The sequence below is a fragment of the Balearica regulorum genome, chromosome 2, assembly GCF_011004875.1.
Source record: "Balearica regulorum gibbericeps isolate bBalReg1 chromosome 2, bBalReg1.pri, whole genome shotgun sequence".
Classification (NCBI taxonomy): domain Eukaryota; kingdom Metazoa; phylum Chordata; class Aves; order Gruiformes; family Gruidae; genus Balearica; species Balearica regulorum.
In genome coordinates, this window is record NC_046185.1 from 24,201,753 (window position 1) to 24,228,598 (window position 26,846).

General features: G+C 37.7%; 1 protein-coding gene across 6 annotated transcripts in view; it reads right to left on the minus strand.

Annotated features, from left to right (window-relative positions):
- Positions 1 to 26,846, minus strand: part of VPS13B (vacuolar protein sorting 13 homolog B) — a 486,160-nt gene that overhangs the window by 357,211 nt on the left and 102,103 nt on the right. For all 6 annotated transcript variants that reach the window (XM_075743649.1, XM_075743646.1, XM_075743650.1 and 3 more), the window contains exon 17: positions 16,926 to 17,110. In XM_075743649.1, coding sequence (XP_075599764.1) covers positions 16,926 to 17,110 — 185 coding nt within the window. The remainder of the gene's footprint in view (positions 1 to 16,925; positions 17,111 to 26,846) is intronic.

Consider the following 26,846-nt stretch of genomic DNA (forward strand, 5'->3'; position numbering starts at 1 on the left):
GTAAGTCACCAGCCACCTCAAATTCATCTCTTACCCTTGCTTCTACCACCATAATCAAATTCAAGATTCTTAGCTTGAAGAGGAATAGCAGTAGTCCTGCTCACTGATGCAGAGAACATTCACATATTAGGGCTCTCCTCCTTCATTATTCCCCATATTTCATGCCACTGGACCATAACATCAGTTTGGGCTGGGGCCAGCTCTGTCCTGGTTGGGACCTCCCTGCAGTCTGGCAGTGGGGCCCAACAGCACCCCCCCACACCTTTTACCTGCCCTGAGACACTGTGACTGTGTAGCAGTCACAATGGGTGACAGCGGATCAACACACAAAATTCCTCAGGAGCTGCCCTGGAAGAGTGAGTCACACCCCCCTGCAGGCGCTGGGTGTTGGCATTGGATCCCCCTTTGCCACGACTTCCCTGGGCAGATGAAACCCAGAAACCCAAATCTCCTCCTTGTACCATCAGGTCTTTTGAATATCCTGCCACTTCAAACAATTTATTTTTTCTGCCATTCTTTGTAAAGTCTTCAAACTGACTTCTGCAGTATTTCTATGATCTATCAGAAGCTTATACATTCATAAATGAAGCGTGGACTGGAATTCCAAGTAGATAATATTCAGGCATATACTGAGGCTGGCATATTAATCATAGAATTGTTTAGGTTTGAAAAGACACTTAAGATCATCAAGTACAACCGTTAACCTAGCACCTCCTTTCAGGTAGTTGTAGAGAGCAATCAGGTCTCCCCTCAGCCTCCTCTTCTCCAGGCTAAACAACCCCAGTTCCCTCAGCTGCTCCTCATAAGACTTGTGCTCTAGACCCTTCACTGGCTTTGAAAGTTAAAGCTTCATGTTTCCCTGTTCTTTGCAGTAGAAACTTTTAAAGTACTAAAACTGCATAGGAAATGTTACCAGAATATGTTCAATTATATTCAAACAACTGAGAGTAAAGCATTGAAAGAATAGACTGCAAAAGAGATTAAGGAATGTGATACATACACATAGAGAAATTGTTACTCTACACACAGAGAAATCTTACTGCGTTACAGCAAACAAGAATTTCAAGGGAAAATTAAAGAAAATCTCACAAAAGACTAATAACATACAGATACTCATGCCATTTCGAAAGCCTAAGAACAAAGCCACCTGGTGCAATAAAACATAGTCTTATGTTCACCCTCGAAGCATCTGTACAGTTAGATGGGTTACAGAAAAGATTGGGCAACATTATAGAAACCTAAATGACAATCTTCATAACTCAGACCAGTTTCAGAATGTAACAGGGAGGGAAATACACAAATTTAGTTCTCTAGAAAACCATCCATTTGACTTGTACGTGTGCTTCAAGGTATTCTGTTACAAAGTCTGCAGCTTCTTTTTCTGCAGCCCAATTTTCTCAGCAAATGCTACTACAGCAAATGCAGCATCTGCTTGAATGCTTGATAGATTAATATTAGAAAAAAATATGTTTTTCAGTGAATGCTCTGAATTGTATTTCTTTATTTCATCTCACAATCGTAAGTGTGGACTTTTTAGTGCTTACTGCAATGACCTAAAAACTGGTCACCAGCTCTTTTCTGTTGCTCATTTTCCCCTCCAGTTTTTAAGTTAGAACAGCACTGACATTGTTAGAAACAAAAGTCCCCTAAAGGTTTATTATATTCCAACTCAGACAAGTCATTCAAATGAAGGTAGCAAAAGAATTAGGAGGGCATGAAATGGGAAGACTGAGATCATGATAACAGTTTGGTACAGTACTATTCCCTTTCTCAGTTTTTTTTTTTTTATATATTTAGAGAATATTCTGTACATGCAAAGAGAGTTTTTCAAGCCTTTGTGCAAATTTACAGAAGGCAAATTTTATGAATTAAAGAAGTAGTTGTTCTTAGTGCTGAATATTGTATCTTGGCGATAAGCGCAAATCTGCTGGCAAGCTGTGTTTCATTGAGAACATGTGGGATACTGCAACATACGAATAGATAGCAGCATAAAAGTGATCCCACGGGGAAAGTAGCCTGGACACAAAGTACACATCAAAGCAAGTTTTATAAAAGGCTCTCTTGAAAGACAGAAGATCAAGTGCTTAGCACTTTGGTGATCACAACCACCTCATCTAAGTCCAGTGGGCAGAATAGAGTTAATTGATGAAACCAGGAACTATGAGAGCTATAGCAAGATGCAATTATATGAGCTTTCAACAGAACTGCAAATGCTGTTATGTCAGTGCCTCAAAGCTTTGCTTTAAAGCTTACAGTCAGTCTAAAAAGAGTAAGTGTAAGTATCTATGGACTCCTAATGTCTCTGAAGTGATCTGGTTTGTTGGCACAAACAGTATATTTTTAGATGCAATTTCCTAAGACCATGCCCAGAATAGTGCAGTTCACCCTCCTGAGCTGTACATTATCTTCATTATAACACAATTTCACACCATTTGAAAAGCTGTTGAATACACGCAGAAGCTATGTTCTTTAGAAACTAAGTGGGACTCCAAAAGAATCTGCAAGAAGATTAAGTATAATAGATATCTAACAGGTGTTTTATATTGTATACCCTACAATTGTAAGCCTACTGCCAAGAGCATACCAAGCACACGGTCATAACTACTTACAACAGCAAATATTCACTGTCAAGCACTCATACAAAAATTGCATTTAAATCCAGAGAAGCATGAAAGATAATACAACCGGTTTAAAAGAAAAAAAAAAAAATCATCCTCCCTGATCTCAATCCCTTGGTTTGTAACAGACCGTAACAAAAAAACCCTTTTGTTTTGGTACATTTTGGATGGAAGGGGAGAATTTGTTCCCTACTGGCAAATAGGGTTGCCACTTGTCTCCATTCAATTGAGTAAAAAAGGACTCACCTCTGACAGCATATCACTATAGACTCATGTCATGTCCAAGTGTCTCCGAAAAACACCTATTTTATTCCTAACTCTAGTCATCCTTTGGCAGTGTAAAAGTTTGAAACCTCTTTTACCAAGTAAATAATTAAATCAGGCTCTTATTTAACTCCTCCTTCTGCTGATGCTGACTGCAGATGGATGGCTGATTAATTCTTCACAGTGGTAACAAATCTGAAGGTACTCAGAAAAGAGTATAATTCTGCATCCCAAAATTTAATAGGGGTCTGGATTTCTGAGATGACATGTTGGTATACATGTTAAAGGGGAGCAACAGAATTTAACATAGTCCTTCAACAGTAAAAATATCAGAAAATAAAAAGTCAGAAAGCTGAATGCATGCAGCTATGTAACAGTGGGTACAACCACATTGGGAGGATTTTTTTTCACTATCTAAACTGAAACTAAAAGTCACCAGACAGGTTCTCAGTAGAGTCCACTGAACTCACACTAAATAGTCTGATACAGAGATACCAGAGAAGGGATTTTTCAGGAAAGATTTTCTTTGAGAAGACAATAAAAAGGTAAGAAAACCATTCTGGAATATCGATAAAAATGGAAATCTCAAGGACTCCTTCCTAAAATAGTAAATTGGGACAGCTCTAAGTCAGCACAGAAACTCTTCTTGGTCAGTTTGTAGCAAAGCACATGACTAATTTATTAGTATTTTTGCTTGTTATTACTTTTCTTTAGAAACTTTTCTCCAGTAAGTCCAATTACTAAAATATCTAGTTTAGATGACTTGGCTACATCACAAATCTGAGATTACATATAGGAGAATGAAAAATGCTAGCTAATAATACAAGAATAAAGTAGTTGGCAGAACAAAATTGCTGTACGTAGCTGTGGTACATCATGCAAGCCAGGTAAAAACAAGAGAGCTAACATAAGAGAACTCAAACCCTCCGCAGAGGTGCAAGGATATATCACTGGCATCTATAATGCTGGGATTCTTGCATCTTCCTCTAAATCATCCAGTATTCACTTCTTTCAGAAAACAGGTAAGAGCCAGACTACAACATACTTCTGCTAAAGTGATAATTCATATGAAAAAGAACTAAAGGAAAAAAAGTCAATGTCTTAAATTGGAAAATTTGAAAATTACTGGAATACTTCAAAAAACCCTTTGCATCAGTCCAGATTTAAAACATTTCTACAACACTACCTAAGAGCTGTGTTTCTTCTTAATTTCTGTATTTTCTACATAGTCACTCCCCATGCCCTGCAATAACTGAGGGAAAAAAGTGGTTACAAAAATCCCCAGTTCAGAAATGCATCTCTAACAAGAAAAACATTTGAAGCTACCACATGAGAGACAATTTTACTCCTCCACACCTAACTGATCAGATTCCCTCCTGTTCATTAGGGAAAAGCACAAAGAAAGGCAAGTCAAAAGGAGAAAGGAAGAAGATTGGAACACAGAAGTCCATAAAGAAGAAGAAAAGGGTCAAATATCCTGGGATCTGACATAAAAACAGTAAAAGGAGGAAAAGATCATGAATGAGATGCAGCAACAGAGCCACGGTGTGAAAACAGGGGAAATCAGCTTAAGAAGGTATAATATCTGGATTTATTTATCATGTTGCCCTCAAAAACAAAAGGCAAAAATGAGAGTGAAAAAGGATAAGAAAGTAAAACACACATTTGGTTTGATCTGTATCCATACCAGCCTTATGATGTAATTGTGACAGAAAGAAACTAAGCTGAGACTGAGGACTACACTTATTTAGACGATCTCCAACTAAAACAAAGGTGTTTCTGGAATAGCTCTCATTACTTTCTCTGAAGCGACAGCAGCCCTGGTTTCAAAGTATGTTTTGGAGGATGTTAAGCAGATGTAGGAGCTCTTATTTTGCCTAAGATAAAGCTCCCAAAAATCAGGAGCTGTGGTTATACATAGAAATCTGACATCTCCTTAGAATCTGAGCTTTTGATTAACATATCGCACAGTGTGATATCTATCTTTATTAATGAAAAAAAAATTACAACAATACTGCAAAGTAAGGAATACTTTCCTACAATACTACAACACTTCAAAGCAAGATCAAAGCAAATACATCTGCTGTGCCATATTTAATTTTCCTATTACACTTCACACAAACAGGAGGGAGATTCAACAGATACCGTTAAATAACACTGTAACAGAACACCTCCCTTTCTTCATTTATTCCTCAGTATTTCCCTCCAAAAGCAAAATCAAAACCATAAAATGTTAGTTTAAAATTTTCTTGCTTACTCTAGTTTTCTGAGTTTCACTAATTTTGTCTGCCTTATTATTACTACCTTTACTGTGTATTTCTACCGTTGGTAGAATTTTTCTCCAGAAGAATTGCCCGCCTTTAGAGGCATAATACTAACCTAAAGAACTCATGACTAAAATACTGCTCTAATTGTAGGTTAGTATTTTCCAGTAAAAATACACTTTCTGTCCTTACCATCTGTCCTCACCATTACCTTATTACATGTACCTTGCATTAATTTTATTTTATGACAATGAGGTGGACTAGACATGTAGGAGAAACATTATTCTTTACTTCAAGGGTCACAATAATCATTTCTCATACAGTCTGCATTTCAACAGCTGAACAACTCTCCCACAATATATATTCCTGGAGAATAATATTTTTTCCTTGAATATCCACGCAATTACAAACTGGGATTTGGATCTATGATCTCTATGTTTAAAATGATCACAACATATGTAGCTTTTTAAAAAGCCTGATTTAATATAAAAATAAATCATGTGAGGCATGAGACTAGCAATTGTCATCACAGTACGCTAGCTGGTATCTTTCTATGGCAAGAATACCTTTGGTATTTATCATCTTACCTTGTCACAAAAAACAAAACACCCCCACAAATGGAAAATAATTTTCCATGTCATTCACTAGAGGTCATTAGACAAAAGTAATTGTAGAGTATACAAGTTTTTGTAAACTATTAGTATTGCAGGCACTGTTATAATAAGTTTTAAGCAGGAGTCCAACACTTGGAATCTGTCATGTAATTTCAACTTAGGGCAACTTTTATTTGATCGAGACCTACACGCATTATGTAAACTCACTACTCAAGATCAGCCTTCAAGATTACATGTTTGCAAACAGAAAACATGCTTCTACCATGTTTAATAGTTTATAAAGGTGCTTATTCTTAAATCTATTTACTTCTGATTATGCCTTGGGTTTTTTTTTCCTAAAGTAAGGATTACTACTACAGCAAACATTTTTACTAAAGGAAGTTCCTCACAGCAACTTCTTCAATTCTGTATTTACTATTTTTTCATTTCATTCACATTCCCTAATAATCTATTCCATTCAAAATCTCGCTGATATTTCTTACCTCATCAAGATCAAAACCCCTAATTAGCCTGCTAATTTTCAAACTGCAAAATTTCTCATTCTAATAACAAGGAGGAAAATATGCTATAAGATGTTCCACTTTCTTTTAAAGTGATCCAAGTCGTTTCAGCATCACAAAGCATTTTTATTAACATTAATTCTATAACAGAAAAAAAATTCCACATTGCTATTCGAAAAAACCCCTACTGCCCTGCACGGCATTATGAACTCAAGAACTATTTGACTCAAACTGAATGAAATGCCTAACAGAGTGATCCAATACCATCTTTTCTCATTACCTTTTTTCTTTCTACATGCATAAACCTGAGGATAATGGGGTTTGTTTTTCCAAGAAAAGATCTTCAGTGAGAGGGTAATGTCTGTAAGTCACTATTTGCGCTGGAAAAATTACCAGGAACATTTTCTTCTGGATCTACAGTAATTTGTAGAAGGGTTAAACACTTAATTTAGTCACTATCTTTGTGCTCTTTTTAATGCTTACTATTCTTGGCACTTGCAGCTGACAGAAGTGGGGAAGATCCCCACACATTTTTCAACCATATCCATATAAAAAAATTAATACTTTTGTTTACCCAAATGGAGAAAAAAAATGGAAGACACAGATGTATTATGGTGAGATGAATGGCACAGAAAGGGATGCTTATACCAAACTGTAACTGGATGCTGAAATTCAATAATTGACCTATTATTTTAATGCACATACAGGACATTCACCTGAACAGTACGGAACCATTAGAAGGGGGAAGACTGCGTGTATGAAAATATTGTACCTCATTTTTACAATCTGAGTTAAGGATCTGCTATTATTTCTTTGCTGGGGGGGTGGTTATTTGTTTGGTTTATGTTCACTCCAACGGTGACATTTTGAAACACCACTACAGAATGTGATAGCAAACATTTAAGATTTTTAAATAACAACTACTGAAGCTCAAGAAATGAAACTCATGAACAAACCCCTGTAACAGGCAGTTTTAGCAGCCCACAACAGCTTTGTTTACATTTGAAGATGACAGGTCCCATGAAACCATAAACAGAAAGGCTTATACAATTAGTAGACATAAAATATTAATCATTTGTTTGTGTTGTATTACCTGTATGCATTTTCATTTTCCTCTCAGAACATCTCACTATATAAACTGATGTAATATCCTACAAAGTAGGATTCTTTAACCTGAAGGGAAAAAGGAGTGATACTGACACCTGAAATTTCCACAGCTGTCAAACTACCACAGAGTGATGGTCTGAGCTGGAAATATTCAATGTCATACACTAGCACACTTACTAATGAGACAACAGCGTGACTGAGTTTGTATGTACTGATAGCATCAAAGCTCAGGTTAAATCTAGTTGCCATGAGAATTAGAAGAAGAAACAGCTACCAGAGGCACTGTCACTGAGTTTTAGCACTAGCTAGAACTCCTCAGTTATGATTTTGTTTTAACATTTAAAAAGGTGAAAACCAGCAGTAACACATTTGACACATTAGCAGCCTTCCAGTCTGTATGAGAAGGTTGTGATGGAGACACAGCTAGGCTCTTCACAGCGGTGCACAGGAGAAAAAGCTTTCTCACCATAAGAACAGTCAAGCCGTGGTACAGATTGCACAGAAAGCTAGGGTGTTATTAACCTTGGAGATTTGCAAGGCCTCACTGGATCAAACCCTACACAAATGACCATGATGGTAGCAGAAGACTGGACTAGAGACTTCCGGCAGTCCTTTCCAACTTGATTTTTCTGACAACCCAATTATTTTTTGCCAGGGGCAAAGAAATAGTTTCCTTTTGCTCTTCTGAAAAGCACTGTTCAGCAAACGGTAGCACGACTGGGGTCAATACTTCTGTTGCAAGACCTCTGCATGCATCTTTTTCTTAAAACACAGGTACCAAAAAACCACGGCCTTCTGATTCATGCTTTATTCTGATACCAGCAACTACTGATGGCTTCCTGGTTCACTCTAAATTTAACAACTTCTCTGGGTCCTCCCCCAAAAAAGAATCTTTCCTTCTGTTATCTCTGAAACTTTCTTTTGCGTCTCTTCTCAGACATTTTCCAGTTCCTATTATGCAGCAGATTCAGAACATGTTCGTCCCAGTCTTCCTGTCATAACACCGAATTCTAGTAGCTTAGTCTCAACATGTTCTATTGCTCTTAGAAAAGAAGCCACCACCTCAGCCACCCCATGGAGTTTTTCACCTGATGCAGTACATGGCAGCTAGAACGAGGCAAAAAGGCAGCCCACCTCCCCACTGTACAAACACACCTTTCTTAATAGAACAAGAAATAACATAAAGCTAACAGCTGAACAAACAAAACAGGTGCTCTCGGTCACAGCTTCCATTGCTATTTGTGCAAATAAACTACAGGCTCTGGAGGAAGGGCACTATTTATAGCTCTAAGCTTAGGTGTCTTGTTTTTGGTAGCCCACCAACATACCCAACAAGAGTTCGCTGTTAATTTCAACATACACACTGAACTGAGCTCTCCTGCAATTCTGAAACACAATTCAACTTAAGAAGCTTATATACATCTATGTGTATCTATAGATCTCATATATATATGTATTCCTTTCACAACCTATTGATTTTTTTAGCTTTTCTTTTTCTCCTTGACTGTGCTGTTGACGCTACATATACATTCACTTTCACCACAACAGACATTTTAAAAGTCTCAAGTGAATTTTTAAGGACAAGAGATTCTTTAGCACAATGCTACAAATCAGAGTTTAGCCTGTATGAATGTCTTAAGTATGCCTACCACCATTCTTTCATCAGAATGTTGTATTTCTCGATTTCAAAGCTTATTAGTAGTTATTAATTAGACTGGAAAAAATAAAAATGCAACTATAATTACTGGTTTATATGCATGCTTCACATGTTAGTTCCTCATTTTGGGCCACTACAGAACCATTGCTTCAGGCAGAGGATTTATTAAGAAGATACTCAACAAGCTAAACCCACTGATTACAAATTAAAATGATAAAATGTCCCACCTGTCCCACGTTTGGTGTAAATCAGTACATGACTTAAGAATATCACTGAAAATGTCTACAATAAGAGGAAATAAAAGATTTTACACAACTATATTAAGCTCAAATAATTAAGATAAAGAACAAAGTGGGCTTGGGTTGCTTATCCACACTCTGTTTCCCTCTGATATTAGAGGTCATAATCTACCAGACTTTCTCAGAAACGTACAATGTATAAAAATAATAGTATTTACACACTGCATTCAGAAGCCTATGTGAAGGATGAGGACACATGTGGGTACAGTCACCCATGCAAGACAGTAAACAGTTTATACAATGCAAGTTTGATACAGCTGTGTCCTGCCACTCCCAAGCAATTTGTTAAGAGAATACACTCTTACACTTTGATTTTAAACAGAAAGTTTAAGTCATACTCCTCAAAATGAATGCCAAAACAGGCCACGTTATATGGAACAAACAGAGATGAAATGCCAATATGCTGCAAGGAAGTGATTAGAGCTTAACAACCTGCGTTACCACTAAATGTCAAAATGCTGGGCTTTTGCTGGATTTTGTGTTTTGGGGTTTGGTGACAGGGGAGCAGGTAAGAGGAAAAAAGTAGTTTTAAAAACAGGGGTATTAGAAAGGCAAGTCACTTATTTTAGTCTTTTTCCTAAGTGGTTAAAAGAACTATGCAGCAGCTTCATGACCCTTTTTTATATGTACACCTGGGAAGAATACTGAATCCTGTTACTTTCCTCAGTGTTACCCTGATGTGGTTTAGACCAGATGTTTAAATGTTACAGTATGTACATTTTCTTCTCTTCTTCCAAGGCAAAAGCAAAATAAGAGGAATATTTGACTTCACTCCACAAGAGACCTATTTAATAGTTTGGCGGTTATGTAAGTAAAGGTAGCTTGGCTAAGTCAATGTTGACGACATACAGAACGACATGATCCTAATGAGTTGGAAAATATTGGCTCTCATGAGATTCAACCAGATGCTACTGCGCTGAGAAAGCTACTGTATTATTGAATTTCATTTTTATGAGGTAAAATTTATTATTCAACCATTAAGGTATCCCACATGAAATCTTGCATAAAATAGTTTTACAGTTACTTTCTGGAAAGTAGATTTTATTTTAACTTTAAGACATCATTTACATGAGGGATTCAAATGCCTATTTGATCACCTTCAATAGAGAAATGTAAGGTCTGCAAGCAATTTTCCCAAAAATACCAGATTAATGGAACAGAACTGTCAACAAAATAATGAACTACCTGAATAGGACAAGGAAAAAGTGGTAGCAAGTTCCAGTTTTCCAGAGTAAACTAAAGCCATGTGTGACTGTGTATATGTTTTCTTGGCAGGCTGAAATGGTTAGAAAACTGAGTGCTTCAGGTACCTACTAACAAATAATGAAAAAGTATGCAGTAAAATTACTTCATAGGATTAATTATGCTCAACCTTTGAAAGATCTTAACCGGCACTATTCTAAAATGTTGGTATTTTGTGCACTTATGTTTGTTTAAAAGAATGTATAATAATAATTGTAAAAGAATTTTATTAACATCAATATATCTACTTGCACAAATGTAGAAAGTGTGATGCATTTCAGATTCATGTTTCCTTCCACATTTATAGTGGATGAAATGCAAAATTGGGATGTTTCACAAGCATGTGCAAGCATAAGAACTAACACATTATTGAACTGACATGTAACATACTGATGTGTTTGTATACCAAGAAGATTATAAAATAAAACCAAAACACAAACATAAATTTCCAAACAGCTATGTGTGGGCTGAAGACTGCTTTTATTGTTTTTTGTTGTTTTTCTATTTTAGATATAATGCATTATCAAGAAGTTAATAATGCTTTTTTCTTGACCCATGAAAGAGAGCAAACAATTGTTTGCAGCTGTTTTACTTATCTATTTCTTATTTTTCATTTTGTCACTTCATATTCCCATCTACTATTTTAAATTTTCTATTCTTTTTATTCTCGCACAACTCTTATTTTAGACAGTACGAATCTTTCTTGTACTTTTTAAAGGTAAAGCCTATTCATTCAAGTAATAAGTTTCATTGTTCATATTTATCTGAATTTTTTTAATTGTCTTGGCTTCTCTGAACCCTAAAAATACCAGTTGATATTGGACAAGAACCTTTGTCAAGGCAGTCATTTAAAACTATGGATTACAAAAGTGCTGAGGTGTCACTGCAATGGAGTTAGTTACTTTCAAAAAAATCCCATTAAGCCATTACATGTATCTTTAAATTCCAAATCAGTTATAATTAAAAATATGCCCTTAGCAGAAATAAATAGTCTCAAGCTAAAGAAGGCATAATATCCAAACATATTTACAATATGTATCTAGTGTAAACCCCATGTATTCTTCTTGAAATGCTCATTTTACCTGTCCTCCACAAGGTCTGAGCTCAATCACCTAGTCACAGTAGTGTACACATCTTTTTATTGATAGTTTTAAGATAACAGACCTCACTAATATGTATGACAAATACACATTTTTAGTACAGGCACTTCATTCTTAAATTCTGTCAGAAGCCAAACACACACAACTTGCTTTTGAGACTTCAAAACTTATTTATTCAGACAGCTTGCCTTGGACAAGTTAATCAAAAGAGAAACTCTCAGACTACCTGATGAAGACAGCAAGTCTAATACCCAACAAACTACAAAATACCTGAGGAAAGTGTTTTTCTCCTAGTAGAAAAAAGTTTCAGGAGAGCAGGGAGAAGGCAGGTAGGTGGGGGACATAAGAGCGTTAAATTTCAAGCAATTTACACTCCTGGTATTCTGTGAATCTACTCCCAACAAGATGTTGTACAGGAAAGAGCTTGAGAGTTTGTTCTGAATCCCTACACTACCTTCAGTCTAAATTAGTTCTGAAGGAAGTTTTGGAGCAGAAATATTTTTCTGCTCCAGATGAAATCACAGGACAGAACCTCAGATACTAGCTATAAATACTGTTCCTATGTTTGTGGAAATAATGCAGAGCTCCCTTTTTAAACTACATCCACAGAAAGTCTTTCAGCCATTACCCAGCAGCGAGGTTCCGAAGAGGCCTTCATACCTCGTGAGACTCCCCACAGCACGTCAGAGGACCAATAGTCATGTGTTCTTCTCTGATGTTCTCCCCTCCTCCTGCAACTCATGTATCTGTACTTGTCTTCCTATTAAATTTTGGCTTTCTTAACTTTTACTACTTTTCTACTCTTTCTACTTGCTTCTCCTTACTTTCTCTTCCCTTTTTATTAGCTGTTTCTCTTTCTCTCTTTTTCCTTCCTTTCCATTTTTTCTTTCTTTTTTCCTCTAATTGATCTGTTCTTTCCCTACAGCATGTCTTAGCCAATATTGTAAGTGCAGGGCTGTGTTGGAAAAAGCATACAACTAGGGACCATAACTCCTAAAAAAGATCTATGCTGAGAGGATACAAAGGCTTGTGGTATCACTTTTGAGTTCAAATAATACTGGATCGGTATGTTGTGGAGGCACATCACTCACTCACAAAAAGCACCTGGCACAAAGCTTCAATAAAGACATAAGGAGCTCAGCAACAACTGTTTCAGCGCAGTAACTCTCTTCAATCACCGCACAAAAAGTGGTAATACAGACACAGGCAGCTGAGAAAGTCGTAGGCTACGTAAACAAATGGCAAACACATTTAAGCCTAGCTATATGCAAGTACCAAACTATAGAAGAAAAATTTGAAGTCTCAGTATATTTTCAAAATTGGCAGAACAGGTCTGGAAGGGTAACGCATAACTAGAACATTTCTAAGAGGGCACAGTTTGTTCACAAAGGACAAAAAAGTATGGTGTGGTACTGTATATAAAGAATGTGTAAAATCCTGTGATTCCGACTGTAGGCAGGCAGATTTACTGGAAATCTCTGGATAACAGCAGACCATTAAAAACAGGAATATCAACTACATAAGCCCTTTCTTTTTTTGAAAATAATGTCATGTCTGGACAGGGTTTTTTTATTTTAACAGAGGGATAAGAATCTAGATAGAGACATTGCTGTTTGTCCTGTGATATTTCTAATCAGTTAGAAAGATGGCTTTTCGAAGTTTGAAAACTGTAGAAGATAATTTGGACAACAGTACTCATGAAACACCCAATATATGATTCTTGTAACAACAGAACGAAAGCAATGAATTTCAAGAAAAAGATCTGGGAAATAGGATAAAGTGAAGGTAAGGAGATCTTTAACCACATTTTTTAATTTTTCCTGCAAAAACACTACAATTTCATAGAATCTAAATCAGAAAAAGTCAAGGAACAAGGAGAAAGAGCTATAAAAGAAAATAAAGTGTTTATACTTGCATTATATGAACAAAGTTGATCAAAGAAACAATTAATCCACACCACCACAAGGATGGAAAGCTATTTTCTTGATCTCATATTAGATTTGCATGGCAAGGTTTTGGTAGTGGGGGGGCTGCAGGTGAGAAGCTGCTAGAAGCCTTCCCTATGTCTGATAGAGCCAATGCCAGCCGGCTCCAAGACGGACCCACCGCTGGCCAAGGCTGAACCCATCAGAGACAGTGGTAGCACCTCTGGGATAACAGAGTTAAGAAGGGAAGAAAACAAAAAATCCCACGAGGAACATCTGCAGCCAGACAGAGGAGTGAGAAGTGAGAGGAACAACTCTGCAGACACCAAGGTCAGGGCAGAAGGAGGGGGAGGAGGTGCTCCAGGCACCAGAGCAGAGATTCTCCTGCAGCCTGTGGAGAAGATCATGGTGAGGCAGGCTGTCCCCCTCCAGCCCAGGGAGGATAATGAGGAGCAGATATCCACCTGCAGCCCGTGGAGGTCCCCACGCCAGAGCAGGTGGATGCACCCAAAGGAGGCTGTGACCCTGTGGGAAGCCCACACTGGAGCAGGCTCCTGGCAGGACCTGTGGCCTGTGGAAAGACGTGCCTGTGCTGGAGCAGGTTTGCTGGCAGGACTTGTGATCCCGTGGGGGACCCACGCTGCAGCAGTCTGGTCATGAAGGTCTGCACCCCGTGGAAGAGATCCACACTGGAGCAGTTGGTGAAGAACTGCAGCCCATGGGAAGGACTCACATTGGGGAAGTTCATGGAGGACTGTATCTCATGGGCGGGACCCCACGCTGGAGCAGAGGCAGAGTATGAGGAGCCCTCCCCCTGAGGATGAAGAAGCGGCAGAGACAACGTGTGATGAACTGACCACAACCCTCATTCCTCATCCCCCTGTGCTGCTGGGTGGGAGGAGGGAGAGAATTTCGGAGTGAAGTTGAGCCTGGGAAGAAGGGAGGGGTGGGGGGGAGGTGGTTTTAAGATGTGGTTTTATTTGTCATTACTCAACTTTGATTTGATTGGTAATAAATTAAATTAATTTTCCCGAGTTGAGTCTGTTTTCCCCATGACAGTAATTGGTGAGTTATCTCCCCCTGTCCTTACCTTGACCCATGAGCCTTTTGTTAGATTGTCTCTCCCCTGTCCAGCTGAGGAGGGGAGTGATAGAGTGGCTTTGGTGGGCAGCTGGCCTCCAACCAGAGTCAACCCCTCACAAGTACTTTTGTACTACTTCTGTGCATAGCTAAAAATGAGCTGTGATCAGATGGAAAACACAATACCATTGACAAAAAGACTTATTTCTGTGAGATGTTAGGTTATACAATAAAAGCTCATCCATACACCCACAAAGATGCTCAGAGACACAATGGCAGGAGGGGGAGCCCAAATAATGCCTTGCTGGGCTACTCCCAGGCCCACCACAGGGGCCACCAGCCCATCAAAGGCTGATCTGCACAAGCCCAGAGGAGCACTGAGGCATGCAATGGGAGGCAGGAATCCAAATCAAGGACTCCCAAGGAACATTCATCAGCTGTTGTTTTATGTTGGAGAAACTAAGCTGACTGTTAGTAAAAGAGTATCAGTGATTAACACATGTGCCCTGTTTACTGAAAAGTTCCTTATTGATTACATTATCCTCATAGTTACTCCACTGAAGGAAAAAGAAAGACCAAACCACAAAACCCCCAGAAACTCCCTGAAATTCCAACTTCCCTGTGCAATTACAGTCAAGTGGGTTTTTTAGAAACTTACACACATACATGTTACTGTTAAAGTATGTGGAAGCTGACACTAAGTACAAGGCTGATTTTCAACAAGGTGTAATACTATATTTTACACAAAGGTATTCCAACAAAAGGTAGTAGACTTACAGAATCAACCTAGCCAAGAATTAGGGCAAAAGGGTAGACAGCAGTCATTTCATAGCCTTGAACTCAAAGCTGCCTTCATCTAGTTAATCAAAAGTACAACAACAGAAGTATAAAATTTACCAGGTCAAGCGCTAAACCACGAACAAGAGAAGATCAAAACAAGTGTATTGTACTGTTCATTTACTTTATTGCAAGTACTTAAAATGTGTGCTCCAGATTTCTATTCTGCAGATACATTGTTAGCATGGTTGTATCACAGTTCATTGAACTGAAGGACTGAAACATGTTAAATGATGAAATGATGAAACAGTTTGGAACTGTGCAAATCCTAAGACTATTTGAAATGATCAAATAACTGTATTTCTGAGGTGTGGATTGTAAACATGCTACCTTCAGAAATACCAGTACTTGAAAATAAAACCTCATAATCTCATCCTTAGATGACCCACACAGAATCAAGGAATGAAGCGAATCAGTGACTTTTGGGAAAGAAGGAAAAACTAAGCTCTTAAAACAGTTATTCCAAGGGTTACACACCTGAAAATAGAACAGTTCTTTTGCACCATCTTTTGCACCAGATTTAACTTTAAAAAACAACAGGACTGAAAAGGGAAAACACGACTGATAAAGACTTCCAGTGGTAGTTCAATCTACCATTCTGCTTCAAGTCATTATTTACTACATCTGAATCATTCTCCTGACACATTCTCCAAGACTGATAATGATGGAGATTCCAAAAGATCTCAATTATTGTTATGTGTTTATTCACAACAGATAAACAATAATGGGTCTAAATAACAGCAGGTCTAAATTATTCTACTCTGCATAGAAATGTAAAAAAAAAATATATTATCTTCTTCTGAACGACCTTTACGCACTTGAAGACTGTGGTCTCCTCTGTAAGCTGGTCAAAATCCTTAATTTACTCCCAAAATCCATGGGTGTTTTGCAAAAAGATAACAGGTAACCAGTTTCATTATTTATATCATCATCACTGAGACTTGCATATCTTCAGTGGTTTCACAACAGTGAAGTAACATTTATTTATGAAACCAGATGAGAAACATCTGCAGCCCTTTAAAAAAAGGCAATGTATGCAATTGATTAATAAAGCCCTTAATAACCCAGTATTTTTTATTTCCTCCAACAGCTTCACCTCTGCATGATCTTAAGTTACAACATTGCACCATATAAGGCAGTGAGGGTGGATGTTTCAGATGAGGGAAGTATGGAAAAATTATCCTGTATGGGAAAATTAAATGCATCCAGAAACTGGTGCCAAGGAGTGAAGCTGGGTGGCTTAGCTTACATCCTGGATCTTAAGCATAAGCTATAAATACCCATATACACACAAAAAAACATTCTGTCTGTTAACTACTATAAGTAAAAACCTGGATTTAAAGGATATGTTGTATGCACATTCACTAGTAGTGCTCTGTACCGTAATAAATACTTAACCAAAAGCATCACATATTTACCTGAAGTTTGGAAAACCTCATTCAGTAAAGCTTCATTTACCACCACTGAACTCACATTTCCAACAGGATGACACCAGCTCTGATAAATAGTTTGAAGCAGAAGGGTTTGAGCTCTAGTTGCTTGAATTGTCAAATTAGGAAGCTCAAATATGCATTCTGTTAGTGGGATATGAGCTCGCTTGGTCCTGTTTAAAATATTGAGAGAAAAAAAAGGAAAGTCATTACTTTGGTGCATAAAAATAACAATTTAAAAACTTAGTCACAGAATACCAGACTAAATGCAGTTAGTTTGTAAGGTTGGAGCTGTGTGCCTGTTAAATTTCTTCTTGTAAGAGCTGATTCCACTTATACTGAAATTCACCCTAATTAGGAATTCTGTTACATGATTTAACTTTCCATCTCCCTCCGAAACATGAAAAAACCCTTTATTTTCATCTATTTATCTCTTAGCTTTAAAGTATTTAACAAAATCAGTTCCAAGTGTTCCCACCAAAATAAGAGCTACTCATAAAATTGTGCAGTTATTAAAAACACAGAAGAAATCTGTTCAAAAATTGAATTTTCTGAAGAATTTTTATTTAAAAGCTTACAGTCAATCACTAAACGATATATGTCAAGTGGTCCAAAAAAAAAAAAAAAAAAACCCAAACAATATCCATACAACAAATTACGAACAAAAAAGCTCCCTATTCCATATTTCTCTTCATATTCCATATTTGGCTGACATAGAGCTTATTAAGTGATTCTAACATTTTTCAATGCCTTTTACCTTATAATTGGAGAGGAGGAACAGGTGGGGACAGGCATTGGGAGGGGAGTGCAAGGTACAGGACATTCTGTTTGGAAATAAATTCTTCTGTGACAAGAGAGTCCACTACCAACAAGAAGGCCCTACCACAACTATAGTGAAGTCAGTAAGTTACTTTTTTTTCCCTAATATATACACTATTACCTGAAATTAAGCAACAGATTGATTTGCTACATTCAACAAAAACTGCAAACGTTCTTTAACATTCCCATTTTGGAGCCTTTTCCTGCAGTTTATTTACAACATTATTATTCTTGCACTTATTACCTCCTGCTCCATCACTGAAATGTACTTTTTGTGCTGTTTAGCATTATTTTCTCTAGTATCCCCAAAATATAATCCCTGATGCACAGATTAGCTCATTCTCATTATGAAGAATCTCCTCCATTAGAAGATTTTAGGGACAAGCCTAAAGCCACATGAAAATTAACAATATTAGGTTAATGTTCCATTGGGAATCAGAACTTCAAATGAGGGAACGCTGCTGAAGCTGCTCAGGCAATCCCTTAGCTCAGGAAAAAAAACATCGTTTACCAAAATGGTCGAGGGACTGAAAATGTAAAGACATTCCCTTGCAGACACTGAATGACTCTTTAGATCAGCAAAACCTTCCAAGGAACTGTCGCAAGCAGCCACAATACACTGCACCTCCTGTCTGGCTCCACAAGAAAATGCTTGCAGCCATGTGACCTAGCATATGTGAGATCATACTAGCAGTAGAGACTCTGCAGGAGGCTCCATGAATTCAGAAACAGGCCATTCCTAGCACTCAAACTCTAAAAATCTGTAGCAGTATGAAGTGATACAAAATTCTGGCAGTAAGAAGTAGACTTCCTTGCACATTTTGCACCTGATTGGAAAAGTGGCCCTTCACCAAGAAAACTCAGAAAAAAGCACATCATCACTTCTCTGACCCATGATCATTATTATCTAGACAAAGAAGAACAGCAAAATATTTTGCTGCTAGCGCTTCTGGCCCATAAGCTGCAGATAAGGCCTGTGCAACATATGAAACATGGTTTGGAAACAAGCATTCTGAACATCAGAAGACATGTATCAACTACCATGTTGACACTGTGGTACAGCCAAAGGTAAAGTCATTGCTTTGAACTGGGACTTGCACATACAAGCATTCCTCTTAAGTCTCCTCCCTCAATTCCTTGTCAATACCAGGAAACAGCTAACTGAAAACCATTTTCTCTGGAACAAGAGGAATTAATCTCATCAAGTATTAGATACCTACAGAATAAACAAACTTCCATACCTAAGATGGCTATAGAGACCCTTTAAAGGTAAAAGGAAAGAAAACAGCACTTATATACGTAACAGAGATCCATTCATTTTAGGTCTGAGAATTAAATGAGCTGCTTTCTGCAGGTCATTATTTCTGCCCACTGCCTATAGAAGGAGATTAAGGTAATTATCTCAGCTGTGGATGTCTACATAGATCAAAGTTTCATAGATAAAGCCCATCCACAAAAGCCAATTCCATTGCTCCTCACTAAAAATAAAAACAAGGGAATAAAAGAAAAATTGATTCTTATGAAAAAAAATACTCATGAAAGATTCTCAGAGAGTCGATGTAAATAGAGATGGAGGACAAAGAACAAACAAAAACAGATGTAGCCTTCTGTAACAGTAATCAGTATTCTTTAGACCAAGTTTTTTCAACCTCATACAGCTTGGAATCAGGATTGTCTGTCTCAAAAATGTTGAGAAGAACAAGAAGGAAACCAGCAACAAGACTGCCTCTGAGTTGCAACTCATTTGAAGTTAATGACACAACTGTGCTGCCAGCTTCAAATGCCATTTGCAGAGAAAACATGGATGAAGGAAAACATTTCAAGATTATATGGGAGAACTCAGCCTTGTGTCCGGCAGCAGAAATTTCCTTCAGAATGAAAAAAAAAAAAAAAAAAGTCTGCTGTTTGAATGAAACTATCAGTCTTTGAAGTTTGGAACTACCGTATTTTGGATCGGTACAGCCTCTGTTGCTAGGAAAATCAAAACTCAATAGAGGCCTCTTCAGAACAGATCTTGTTTGGTTGTTGGGGTTTTTTTATAGCAGTCACTGACACCAAACAGCGAGTTAGAACAAGAAAAATACATTTGCCCTGCTTGGGCGAACCACCTACCTGCCTTTTCTGCTGCCAGCCACGCAGAGATCTTTCTAGAATACATGAGCAGATCACTTGTTGGCCTCACTGCCCAAGATCCCTACTCTGTCAACTGCATCATAGTAGGTCACCAAAGGGGTAAGAAATATCTGTACAAAACTCCTGAAGCTCTTCCTGTCTCTCAGTTTGAAGTTCAAACACACCATGCACCTTTCCCGAAAATGTTCTTCTCCCAAAAAGTACATATACCACATGTGGCCATCTAAGAAAAAAAAAATGCATCCAAACACATCTGAAATCTGTTGGTGCAAGAAAGCCATTTAAAAAAAACAACTGTCTACACTTCAAAAAATAAGCTAGTTAGAAAATTAGAACTACTTTAAGGAGACAAAACAAAAGCTGAAAATAAAACTAGTATTAAGTCTGGCAAATAGCAAAAGATGCTGCCTGGTTTAAAAAAAACCTGAAGAAAAACACTCAGACAGCCAAAAGGAACTAACAGCCTGGAACATATTCTGAGAATTTCTACCACACAACATGCACAAGAGAACACATGACATGAAGATCACTCTCTTGTGGACACAATTAGATAAAACATATCTCCCATTTCAGCTTCTCAAATACACATACATTCCTCCGTGTAAATGTACATATATCCACATAGTCATTAGAAGAAAAGCCCCAGGTGCTATGAAAAGCACACGTGGAGACTGCAACACTGTCGCCTTTTCTAATGCTGGTCAAAGTTAGAATTTGAACATGCTTTCCTACAATTTCCTAGGCTGATAGTCCAAGCTCTGTAATTTATCAATTTAAGCAGAAAATGTATGTATAAGTCAAGGAATATATAAGGTGATTCTGTACTTCGGAAAATCCATCCCTGTATAACAAAATACTATATACACAATAAATAAAAGATATATTTTAAAACTCAAGATTGAACAGACAGCACAAACCATTTACTTTTACGTAGAAATGAAGTTGGAAAATGAGATATAGATGTTAGCAATGCTTCTGAGGCATTACACGGAAAGAAATGTAATGCATGGTGGTATCAATCAGAATGTTTCCCAGTGTTGCTTTTCTTCAAGGCATGTATTGTGATCTTTTATTATTTCTCTCATTGCAGAAGTGCACCGTAACATTTTTCTTTTCTGTACTTTTCCCTTCATGTTCTTTTTTCTTTTGTTATATTTTCAGGTAACATATTTTCTACTTTTCTCTCTTATTTCTGAATATTATTTTGCAGAATTAAAACTAAATATTTCAGAAAAAAGTTTCTGAATATTTCAAAAGACAGGTTCCCTAATGTAAAATTGGAAAGGAAGAAAGAAGGTAGAAAACCTTTTTCAGCAAAATTCAAGATGATCATGACTCTGCAATAATTCCATCTAAAATAACACATATGTATTAACAAAGTCATGTACTTTAGGGGGGGTTCTGTGAAGAGCTGTGACAGTCACAGCATACCATATGACAGTGAAAAAGATTTTGCTTTAAAAGTTTGACTATTCATTTAATACATATTACAGCTACTGTACTGAACTGTGCTAAATTTAAAACTTAAAAGTTTCACATAAAATAGTCCCTTAAGGGTAATAACAGTGTATGAATTTTTTTTAATAATACGCAAATTCTACCCTTATTGTACTTTAACAATCCCACAGGAATAAAGTCTACTGGTCTTTTTCAGATAACTTTGGAGGAATGGGAAGTTGAAGAAAATAAATCATTTTTAATAGAAAAAAAAAATCAAGAAATCAAGGCTGGGGGGGAGTATTGTACCATGTGTGCAGCAAATGTTGCTTAAAGGAAATTTTAACTAGACTTGGCTAGTGATGAAAGTACATTTATAATTCAGGATTTATTATAATAGTTTTGAAATAGAAATAATGCATTTAAAAGAACTTAAAATACAAGTTTGCTACCAAACTGCACCTGTTAATACAGAAAATCCATCATTAATAAGGTACTGAGCTATATTTAACCAAGTTTTATGACCCAAGAGATGTATTCAAGCAATAAGTGAAAATACAAGTATAAATAATTTTTTCAGTAAACCAAGTCAGATCTGTGTTTCCATATTGTATCATTAAATTTGTATTAAGCAACTGAATGTGACTTCATATCAAAACTCATCACCATATTAAAACAGGTATGGCACATAGCTGGAGTCTAAAACCACTATTTAAATTGCACTTTAAAACTGTAACAACAATAGAAATAATTATTTCTCAAATCTTTACACTCAAGAGTTAAGATGCAGTTCTGAACATATGTTCATTTAACTGAACAGGTTAAAAACCTACCAATTCAAACTCTCTTCTCTAGGGGAAAATAAATCCTAATGTAACTAGCAGGATAGGCTACTCATTAAAGCTGAACTTGGACAAATTCCAGAATAAATTTAAGGAAATATGAACAAGCAAGTCTTGCTGTGTAGTGGCATTTAGTGAAAATGAATCTGTCCTAATTAAATGATTTTTAAATACACTTTGGTTGTACCCAGTTTGCTGACAAACTGTAACACAGACTTGCTGAAATATTTGGATAAATCTGGCATACCATTAAAGAAAATAGTTTTCTTCGCTGTTTTTGAATGAAAAAAAAGAATTGGTCCTTATTATACACCATGCATAGGCACCAATATAACCAATCCATGTAAGTTCACAGGCCTGCTATGAAATATTTTCAGTCTCTAGACTTTAGGAACAGCAACTCATTCTTTTAAAATCAACACCTCAGAGTGACTGAAAGAATATAGTGGTGAACAGCTGGCTCCAGAGGTTTATATAGAGTCCCCAACTGCAAAGCTGGAACCTGCAAAATGTTTCCAAAAATTTAATTTTTGTTATTACTCATATCCTGTACAGTAAAATACGATTAGTTCATTTTTTCCAAAATAACAAAACCAGTAACCTGCTACTAGAACCCAGCAACTGTGCCTTAGAAGAACCTGAATGTAATTTAAATACCTAAATAATTTCAGTCAGCATTTGCACACCTTTCCTCTTAGGCAAACAGAAAATGTACGCTGGTTTTGACATGAACAAAGGCTTCATCTACATACCTACAACTAATCCAATATTTCTACTTAATCTGATCTTTCACATCGACTTAAAGAAAATGATAATTTTGATCCTCTTAACATTTAAGCAACTATCATTGGGTATGGGAAAAATGTCTAGCTACTTAATGACAAATATCAAAACTCTGAAGGGAGCACACAGGGAGAAGAAGAAAGGGAAAGGAAGTTAACCACTACAGTCTTGGAATTATTATTTTTTAAAATGTAAGATTGAAGTCACTACTACTCACAATAAAAACCAGTCATATCACACGTCTGTATACACTAACACAATTTTTAGTCTTCACACAGTAGTTACTTGTGCTAGAGGACCAAGTTTATTATTATCAAAAAATAATAATTAAACCCGCTTTGAAAGACTACATTCCAAAAACATCTCCAAGACTGAGGTCTTCAGAACCTCTTCTGTTCCTCTATAGGCTTCACTAAAGGCTGCCTGACATCTTATCTCATCTCTTACACAGGTGAATTTTCAGCAGCTGCCTCTGCCTCTTATTTGTAGGAAACACTGCTAACCACACAATTTATTACAAGGGAGAAAACAATGAGCTTCAAGATTCACCAACTTTTTTCTTTTCTTTTTTATGAATAAAAAAATTAACTTTTTCTTTCTGAAAATTTTAGACATGGGATTAGAAGGGGTGAACACAATCATTTTCAAAACCAACTTCTGTACAGTATTTTTTAAAGTTTCAATTCCAGAAGTGATGTTAAGTGATGAAAAATGTTTGTAAAGTGTTAATCCCTACGTGAACTTCAGAAAAAAACCACAGATTTCCTTGAAACAATTGTGAAAACAAAACAATGCAGACAAAGGGCAAGCTTCAATACATCTTAGTAAATGAAAAGAGATTATCCACTCTCAATTCTCAGTACAATGTGTGTTTTAATGCAACATTAAAATTTAGCTTTATTCAGCAAAGCAAAAATAAATGTATTATTACAAGAACAAAAACAGATACTAGTTTGATTTTAGTAATTAAAAGGAGGAAACCTTGCAGAAAAAACAAAATCCCTTTGAAGCAAAGAATGCAAGACTCTTCGGATACACGTTAGGAGCTCTAAACTTGGATTGTTTTTAAAATCATTTAGTTCGTTTTGTTACATTTGGACATTAAAAATTATGATGATTAAAAATTATGATCGTTACATGGAAATAATAATACTGGTTTGTGAAGCAACAAGGAAGTGAGAAGCAGTGACCTCAGTGGAATGGTTATTGTAACTTTATCTGCTGTGAGACACCAAGAGAAAATGTCAAAGGCTGCAAGAAAAAACAAAGACCTGGAACGTGAGCGTAGGAAAGTCTGAATTTCCCTCAGCTTGAATCCAGCCACACTAAGCATCAGATGAGTCTTTCTACCCACTGGATTAAAAGTTTAAGAAAGAAGGCAAGAAAGCAGTCTATCCTCCACTTCCAGTTAAGTCATTGCCTATGTGCCTCAAAATGCAACAGATTTGAACTAAAGAATTGTTGATACCTGTGCTGGGTTTGCATGGCAAGGTTTTAGTAGCGGGGGCGGGGGGGGCTACAGGGGTGGCTTCTGTGAGAAGCTGCTAGAAGCTTCCCCTGTGTCTGATAGAGCCAATGCCAGCCGGCTCCAAGACGGACCCGCCGCTGGCCAAGGCCAAGCCAATCAGTGCCTCTGTGATAACATATTTAAGAAGGAAAAAAAACAGTTAGGGAGAGCTTTTGCAGCCAGAGAGAGGAGTGAGAAGATGTTAAGAAACTCTGCAGACACTCAGGTCAGTGAAGAAGGAGGGGGAGGAGGTGCTCCAGGCGCTGGAGCAGAGACCCCCCTGCAGCCCGTGGAGGACCCCACACCAGAGCAGGTGGAGGCACCTGAAGGTGCTGTGGCCCCATGCGAAGCCCACGCTGGAGCAAGCTCCTGGCAGGACCTGTGGACCCGTGGAGAGAGGAGTCCACGCCAGAGCAGGTTTGCTGACAGGACTTGTGACTCCATGGAGGACCAATGCTGGAGCAGTTTGCTCCTGAAGGTCTGCACCCCATGGAAGAGACCACGCTGGAGCAGTTCATGAAGAACTGTAGCCCGCGGGAGAGACTCACGCTGGAGAAGTTTGTGAAGGACTGTCTCCCGTGAGAGGGACCCCATGCTAGAGCAGGGGAACGATGAGAAGAGTCCTCCCCCTGAGGAGGAAGAAGTGGCAGAAACAATGTGTGATGAACTGACCGTAACCCCCATTCCCCGTCCCCCTGTGCCGCTGAGGGGGAGGGGGTGGAGGTTGAAGCCGGGAGTGAAGTTGAGACTGGGAAGATGGGAGGGGTGGGGGGAGGTGTTTTAAGATTTGATTCTATTTCTCATTCCTCTACTCTGTTTTGCTTAGTAATAAATTAGATGAATTCCCTCTCTAAGTTCAGTCTGTTTTGCTTGTGACAATAATTAGTGAGTGATCTCTCCCTGTCCTTATCTCAACCTATAAGCTTTTCATTATACTTCTCCCCTGTCTAGTGAACGAGGGAAGTGATAGAGCGGCTCTGGTGGGCATCTGGCCCCCAGCCAGGGTCAACCCACCACAATACCAACAAGGGATAACCCAACAAGGGGTTGGGATTTCAGTCTTATTTTTCTTCACAGGACAAACTAAGGTGGCTGCTGAAATTGTAATGCAGGAACATGTTGAATCTGCAGCTGCATTAGAGAAAAATATTTAGGATGTTTAGATTTAATTCAGCTTACTGGCTTTGGGAAAGCTCGTCAATGGGACAGATGGCAGGGATCTGAACTTTCACCTAATTACAAGTGGACGTCAGTCACTAACTGCTATTTCTTCCTTTTAAAAAAAACTACTTTTCTAATCACTAGTTAATACTTGTCTCCAGAAAGAATCATTAATGATATGAGCAATCTATGAAAGAATAACATTCCAAGTTCTCTGCTCTGAGGAGATGACAGAACAAGCCTTCAGTCTTCTTTATGTCCTTTATATGGTTAGCTTTACACACATCATCAACCAACTGAATCTTGTGCATAAAGTCGTATCTTTGAAGAACTGCATCTTCAGAACTCCACAAGGGGTGTGTGTGTAAATCAGAAAACAATAAGACAAGGAACTCTCCTCATGGAATGTGATTAATGCCAATTTAGGACATTTTTTCTTGCTTACACTTTAAACATCTATTCTTTCTTTACTTCTATGAGAAGGTCTGTAACTTTTTAACGTGACTCTAGGAATCTTATTGTCATTGATTGTGGAGACAAGGGAAGGGATGTGACATTTAGCCGCATTATGTCCAGCAAGATTCAAATATAAGGACCATGAGAAAAATCAGTACTATTACAGTAACCAAAGATCAAAACATATTAAAAAACCCACCAAAAAAAAAACCCACAAAAAACCCCACAAAAAACCCAGAAAGAAGTCCAGAAAGTAGCAAAGACTTTCTATAGGGAACACACAGGCTTGATGAAGGTAGTACAGAGGGAATCATACCAGATGCAGAACACTTTTACATCTGCTGCTTGAGTTGTGCCTTATATCTTTTCAGGAGAACTAGCTCCTACTCGGAAAAGCAGCAATGCCAAAATAAATGCAATCATTATCATTTAACTCCTGGTAAATGATAGTTTCCCTGATAGGGAGGGTGAAAATTCAGTTGGAATTTGGAGATGCTGTAACTAAACAACTGCAGATGATCAAGACCACCAAAACCACCAGAGGTAACCAGGTAAATGTTGCTAGTGTCCATAAACCTCCGAAGAGCAACGATCTGTTTATTAAAACAAAGCATTACTTTTTTGTGTAGCTTTTGTAAATCTACTATCATTGTTTTGGACACCACAGTGTAATCCAATCCCAGCAGCCACAGGGGTGGAACAGGGTTTGGGGAACTGCCTTTCCACAGAGCAGCCTGCTTTACTGTCCAGAGAAGCAACTCTCCCCCTCCC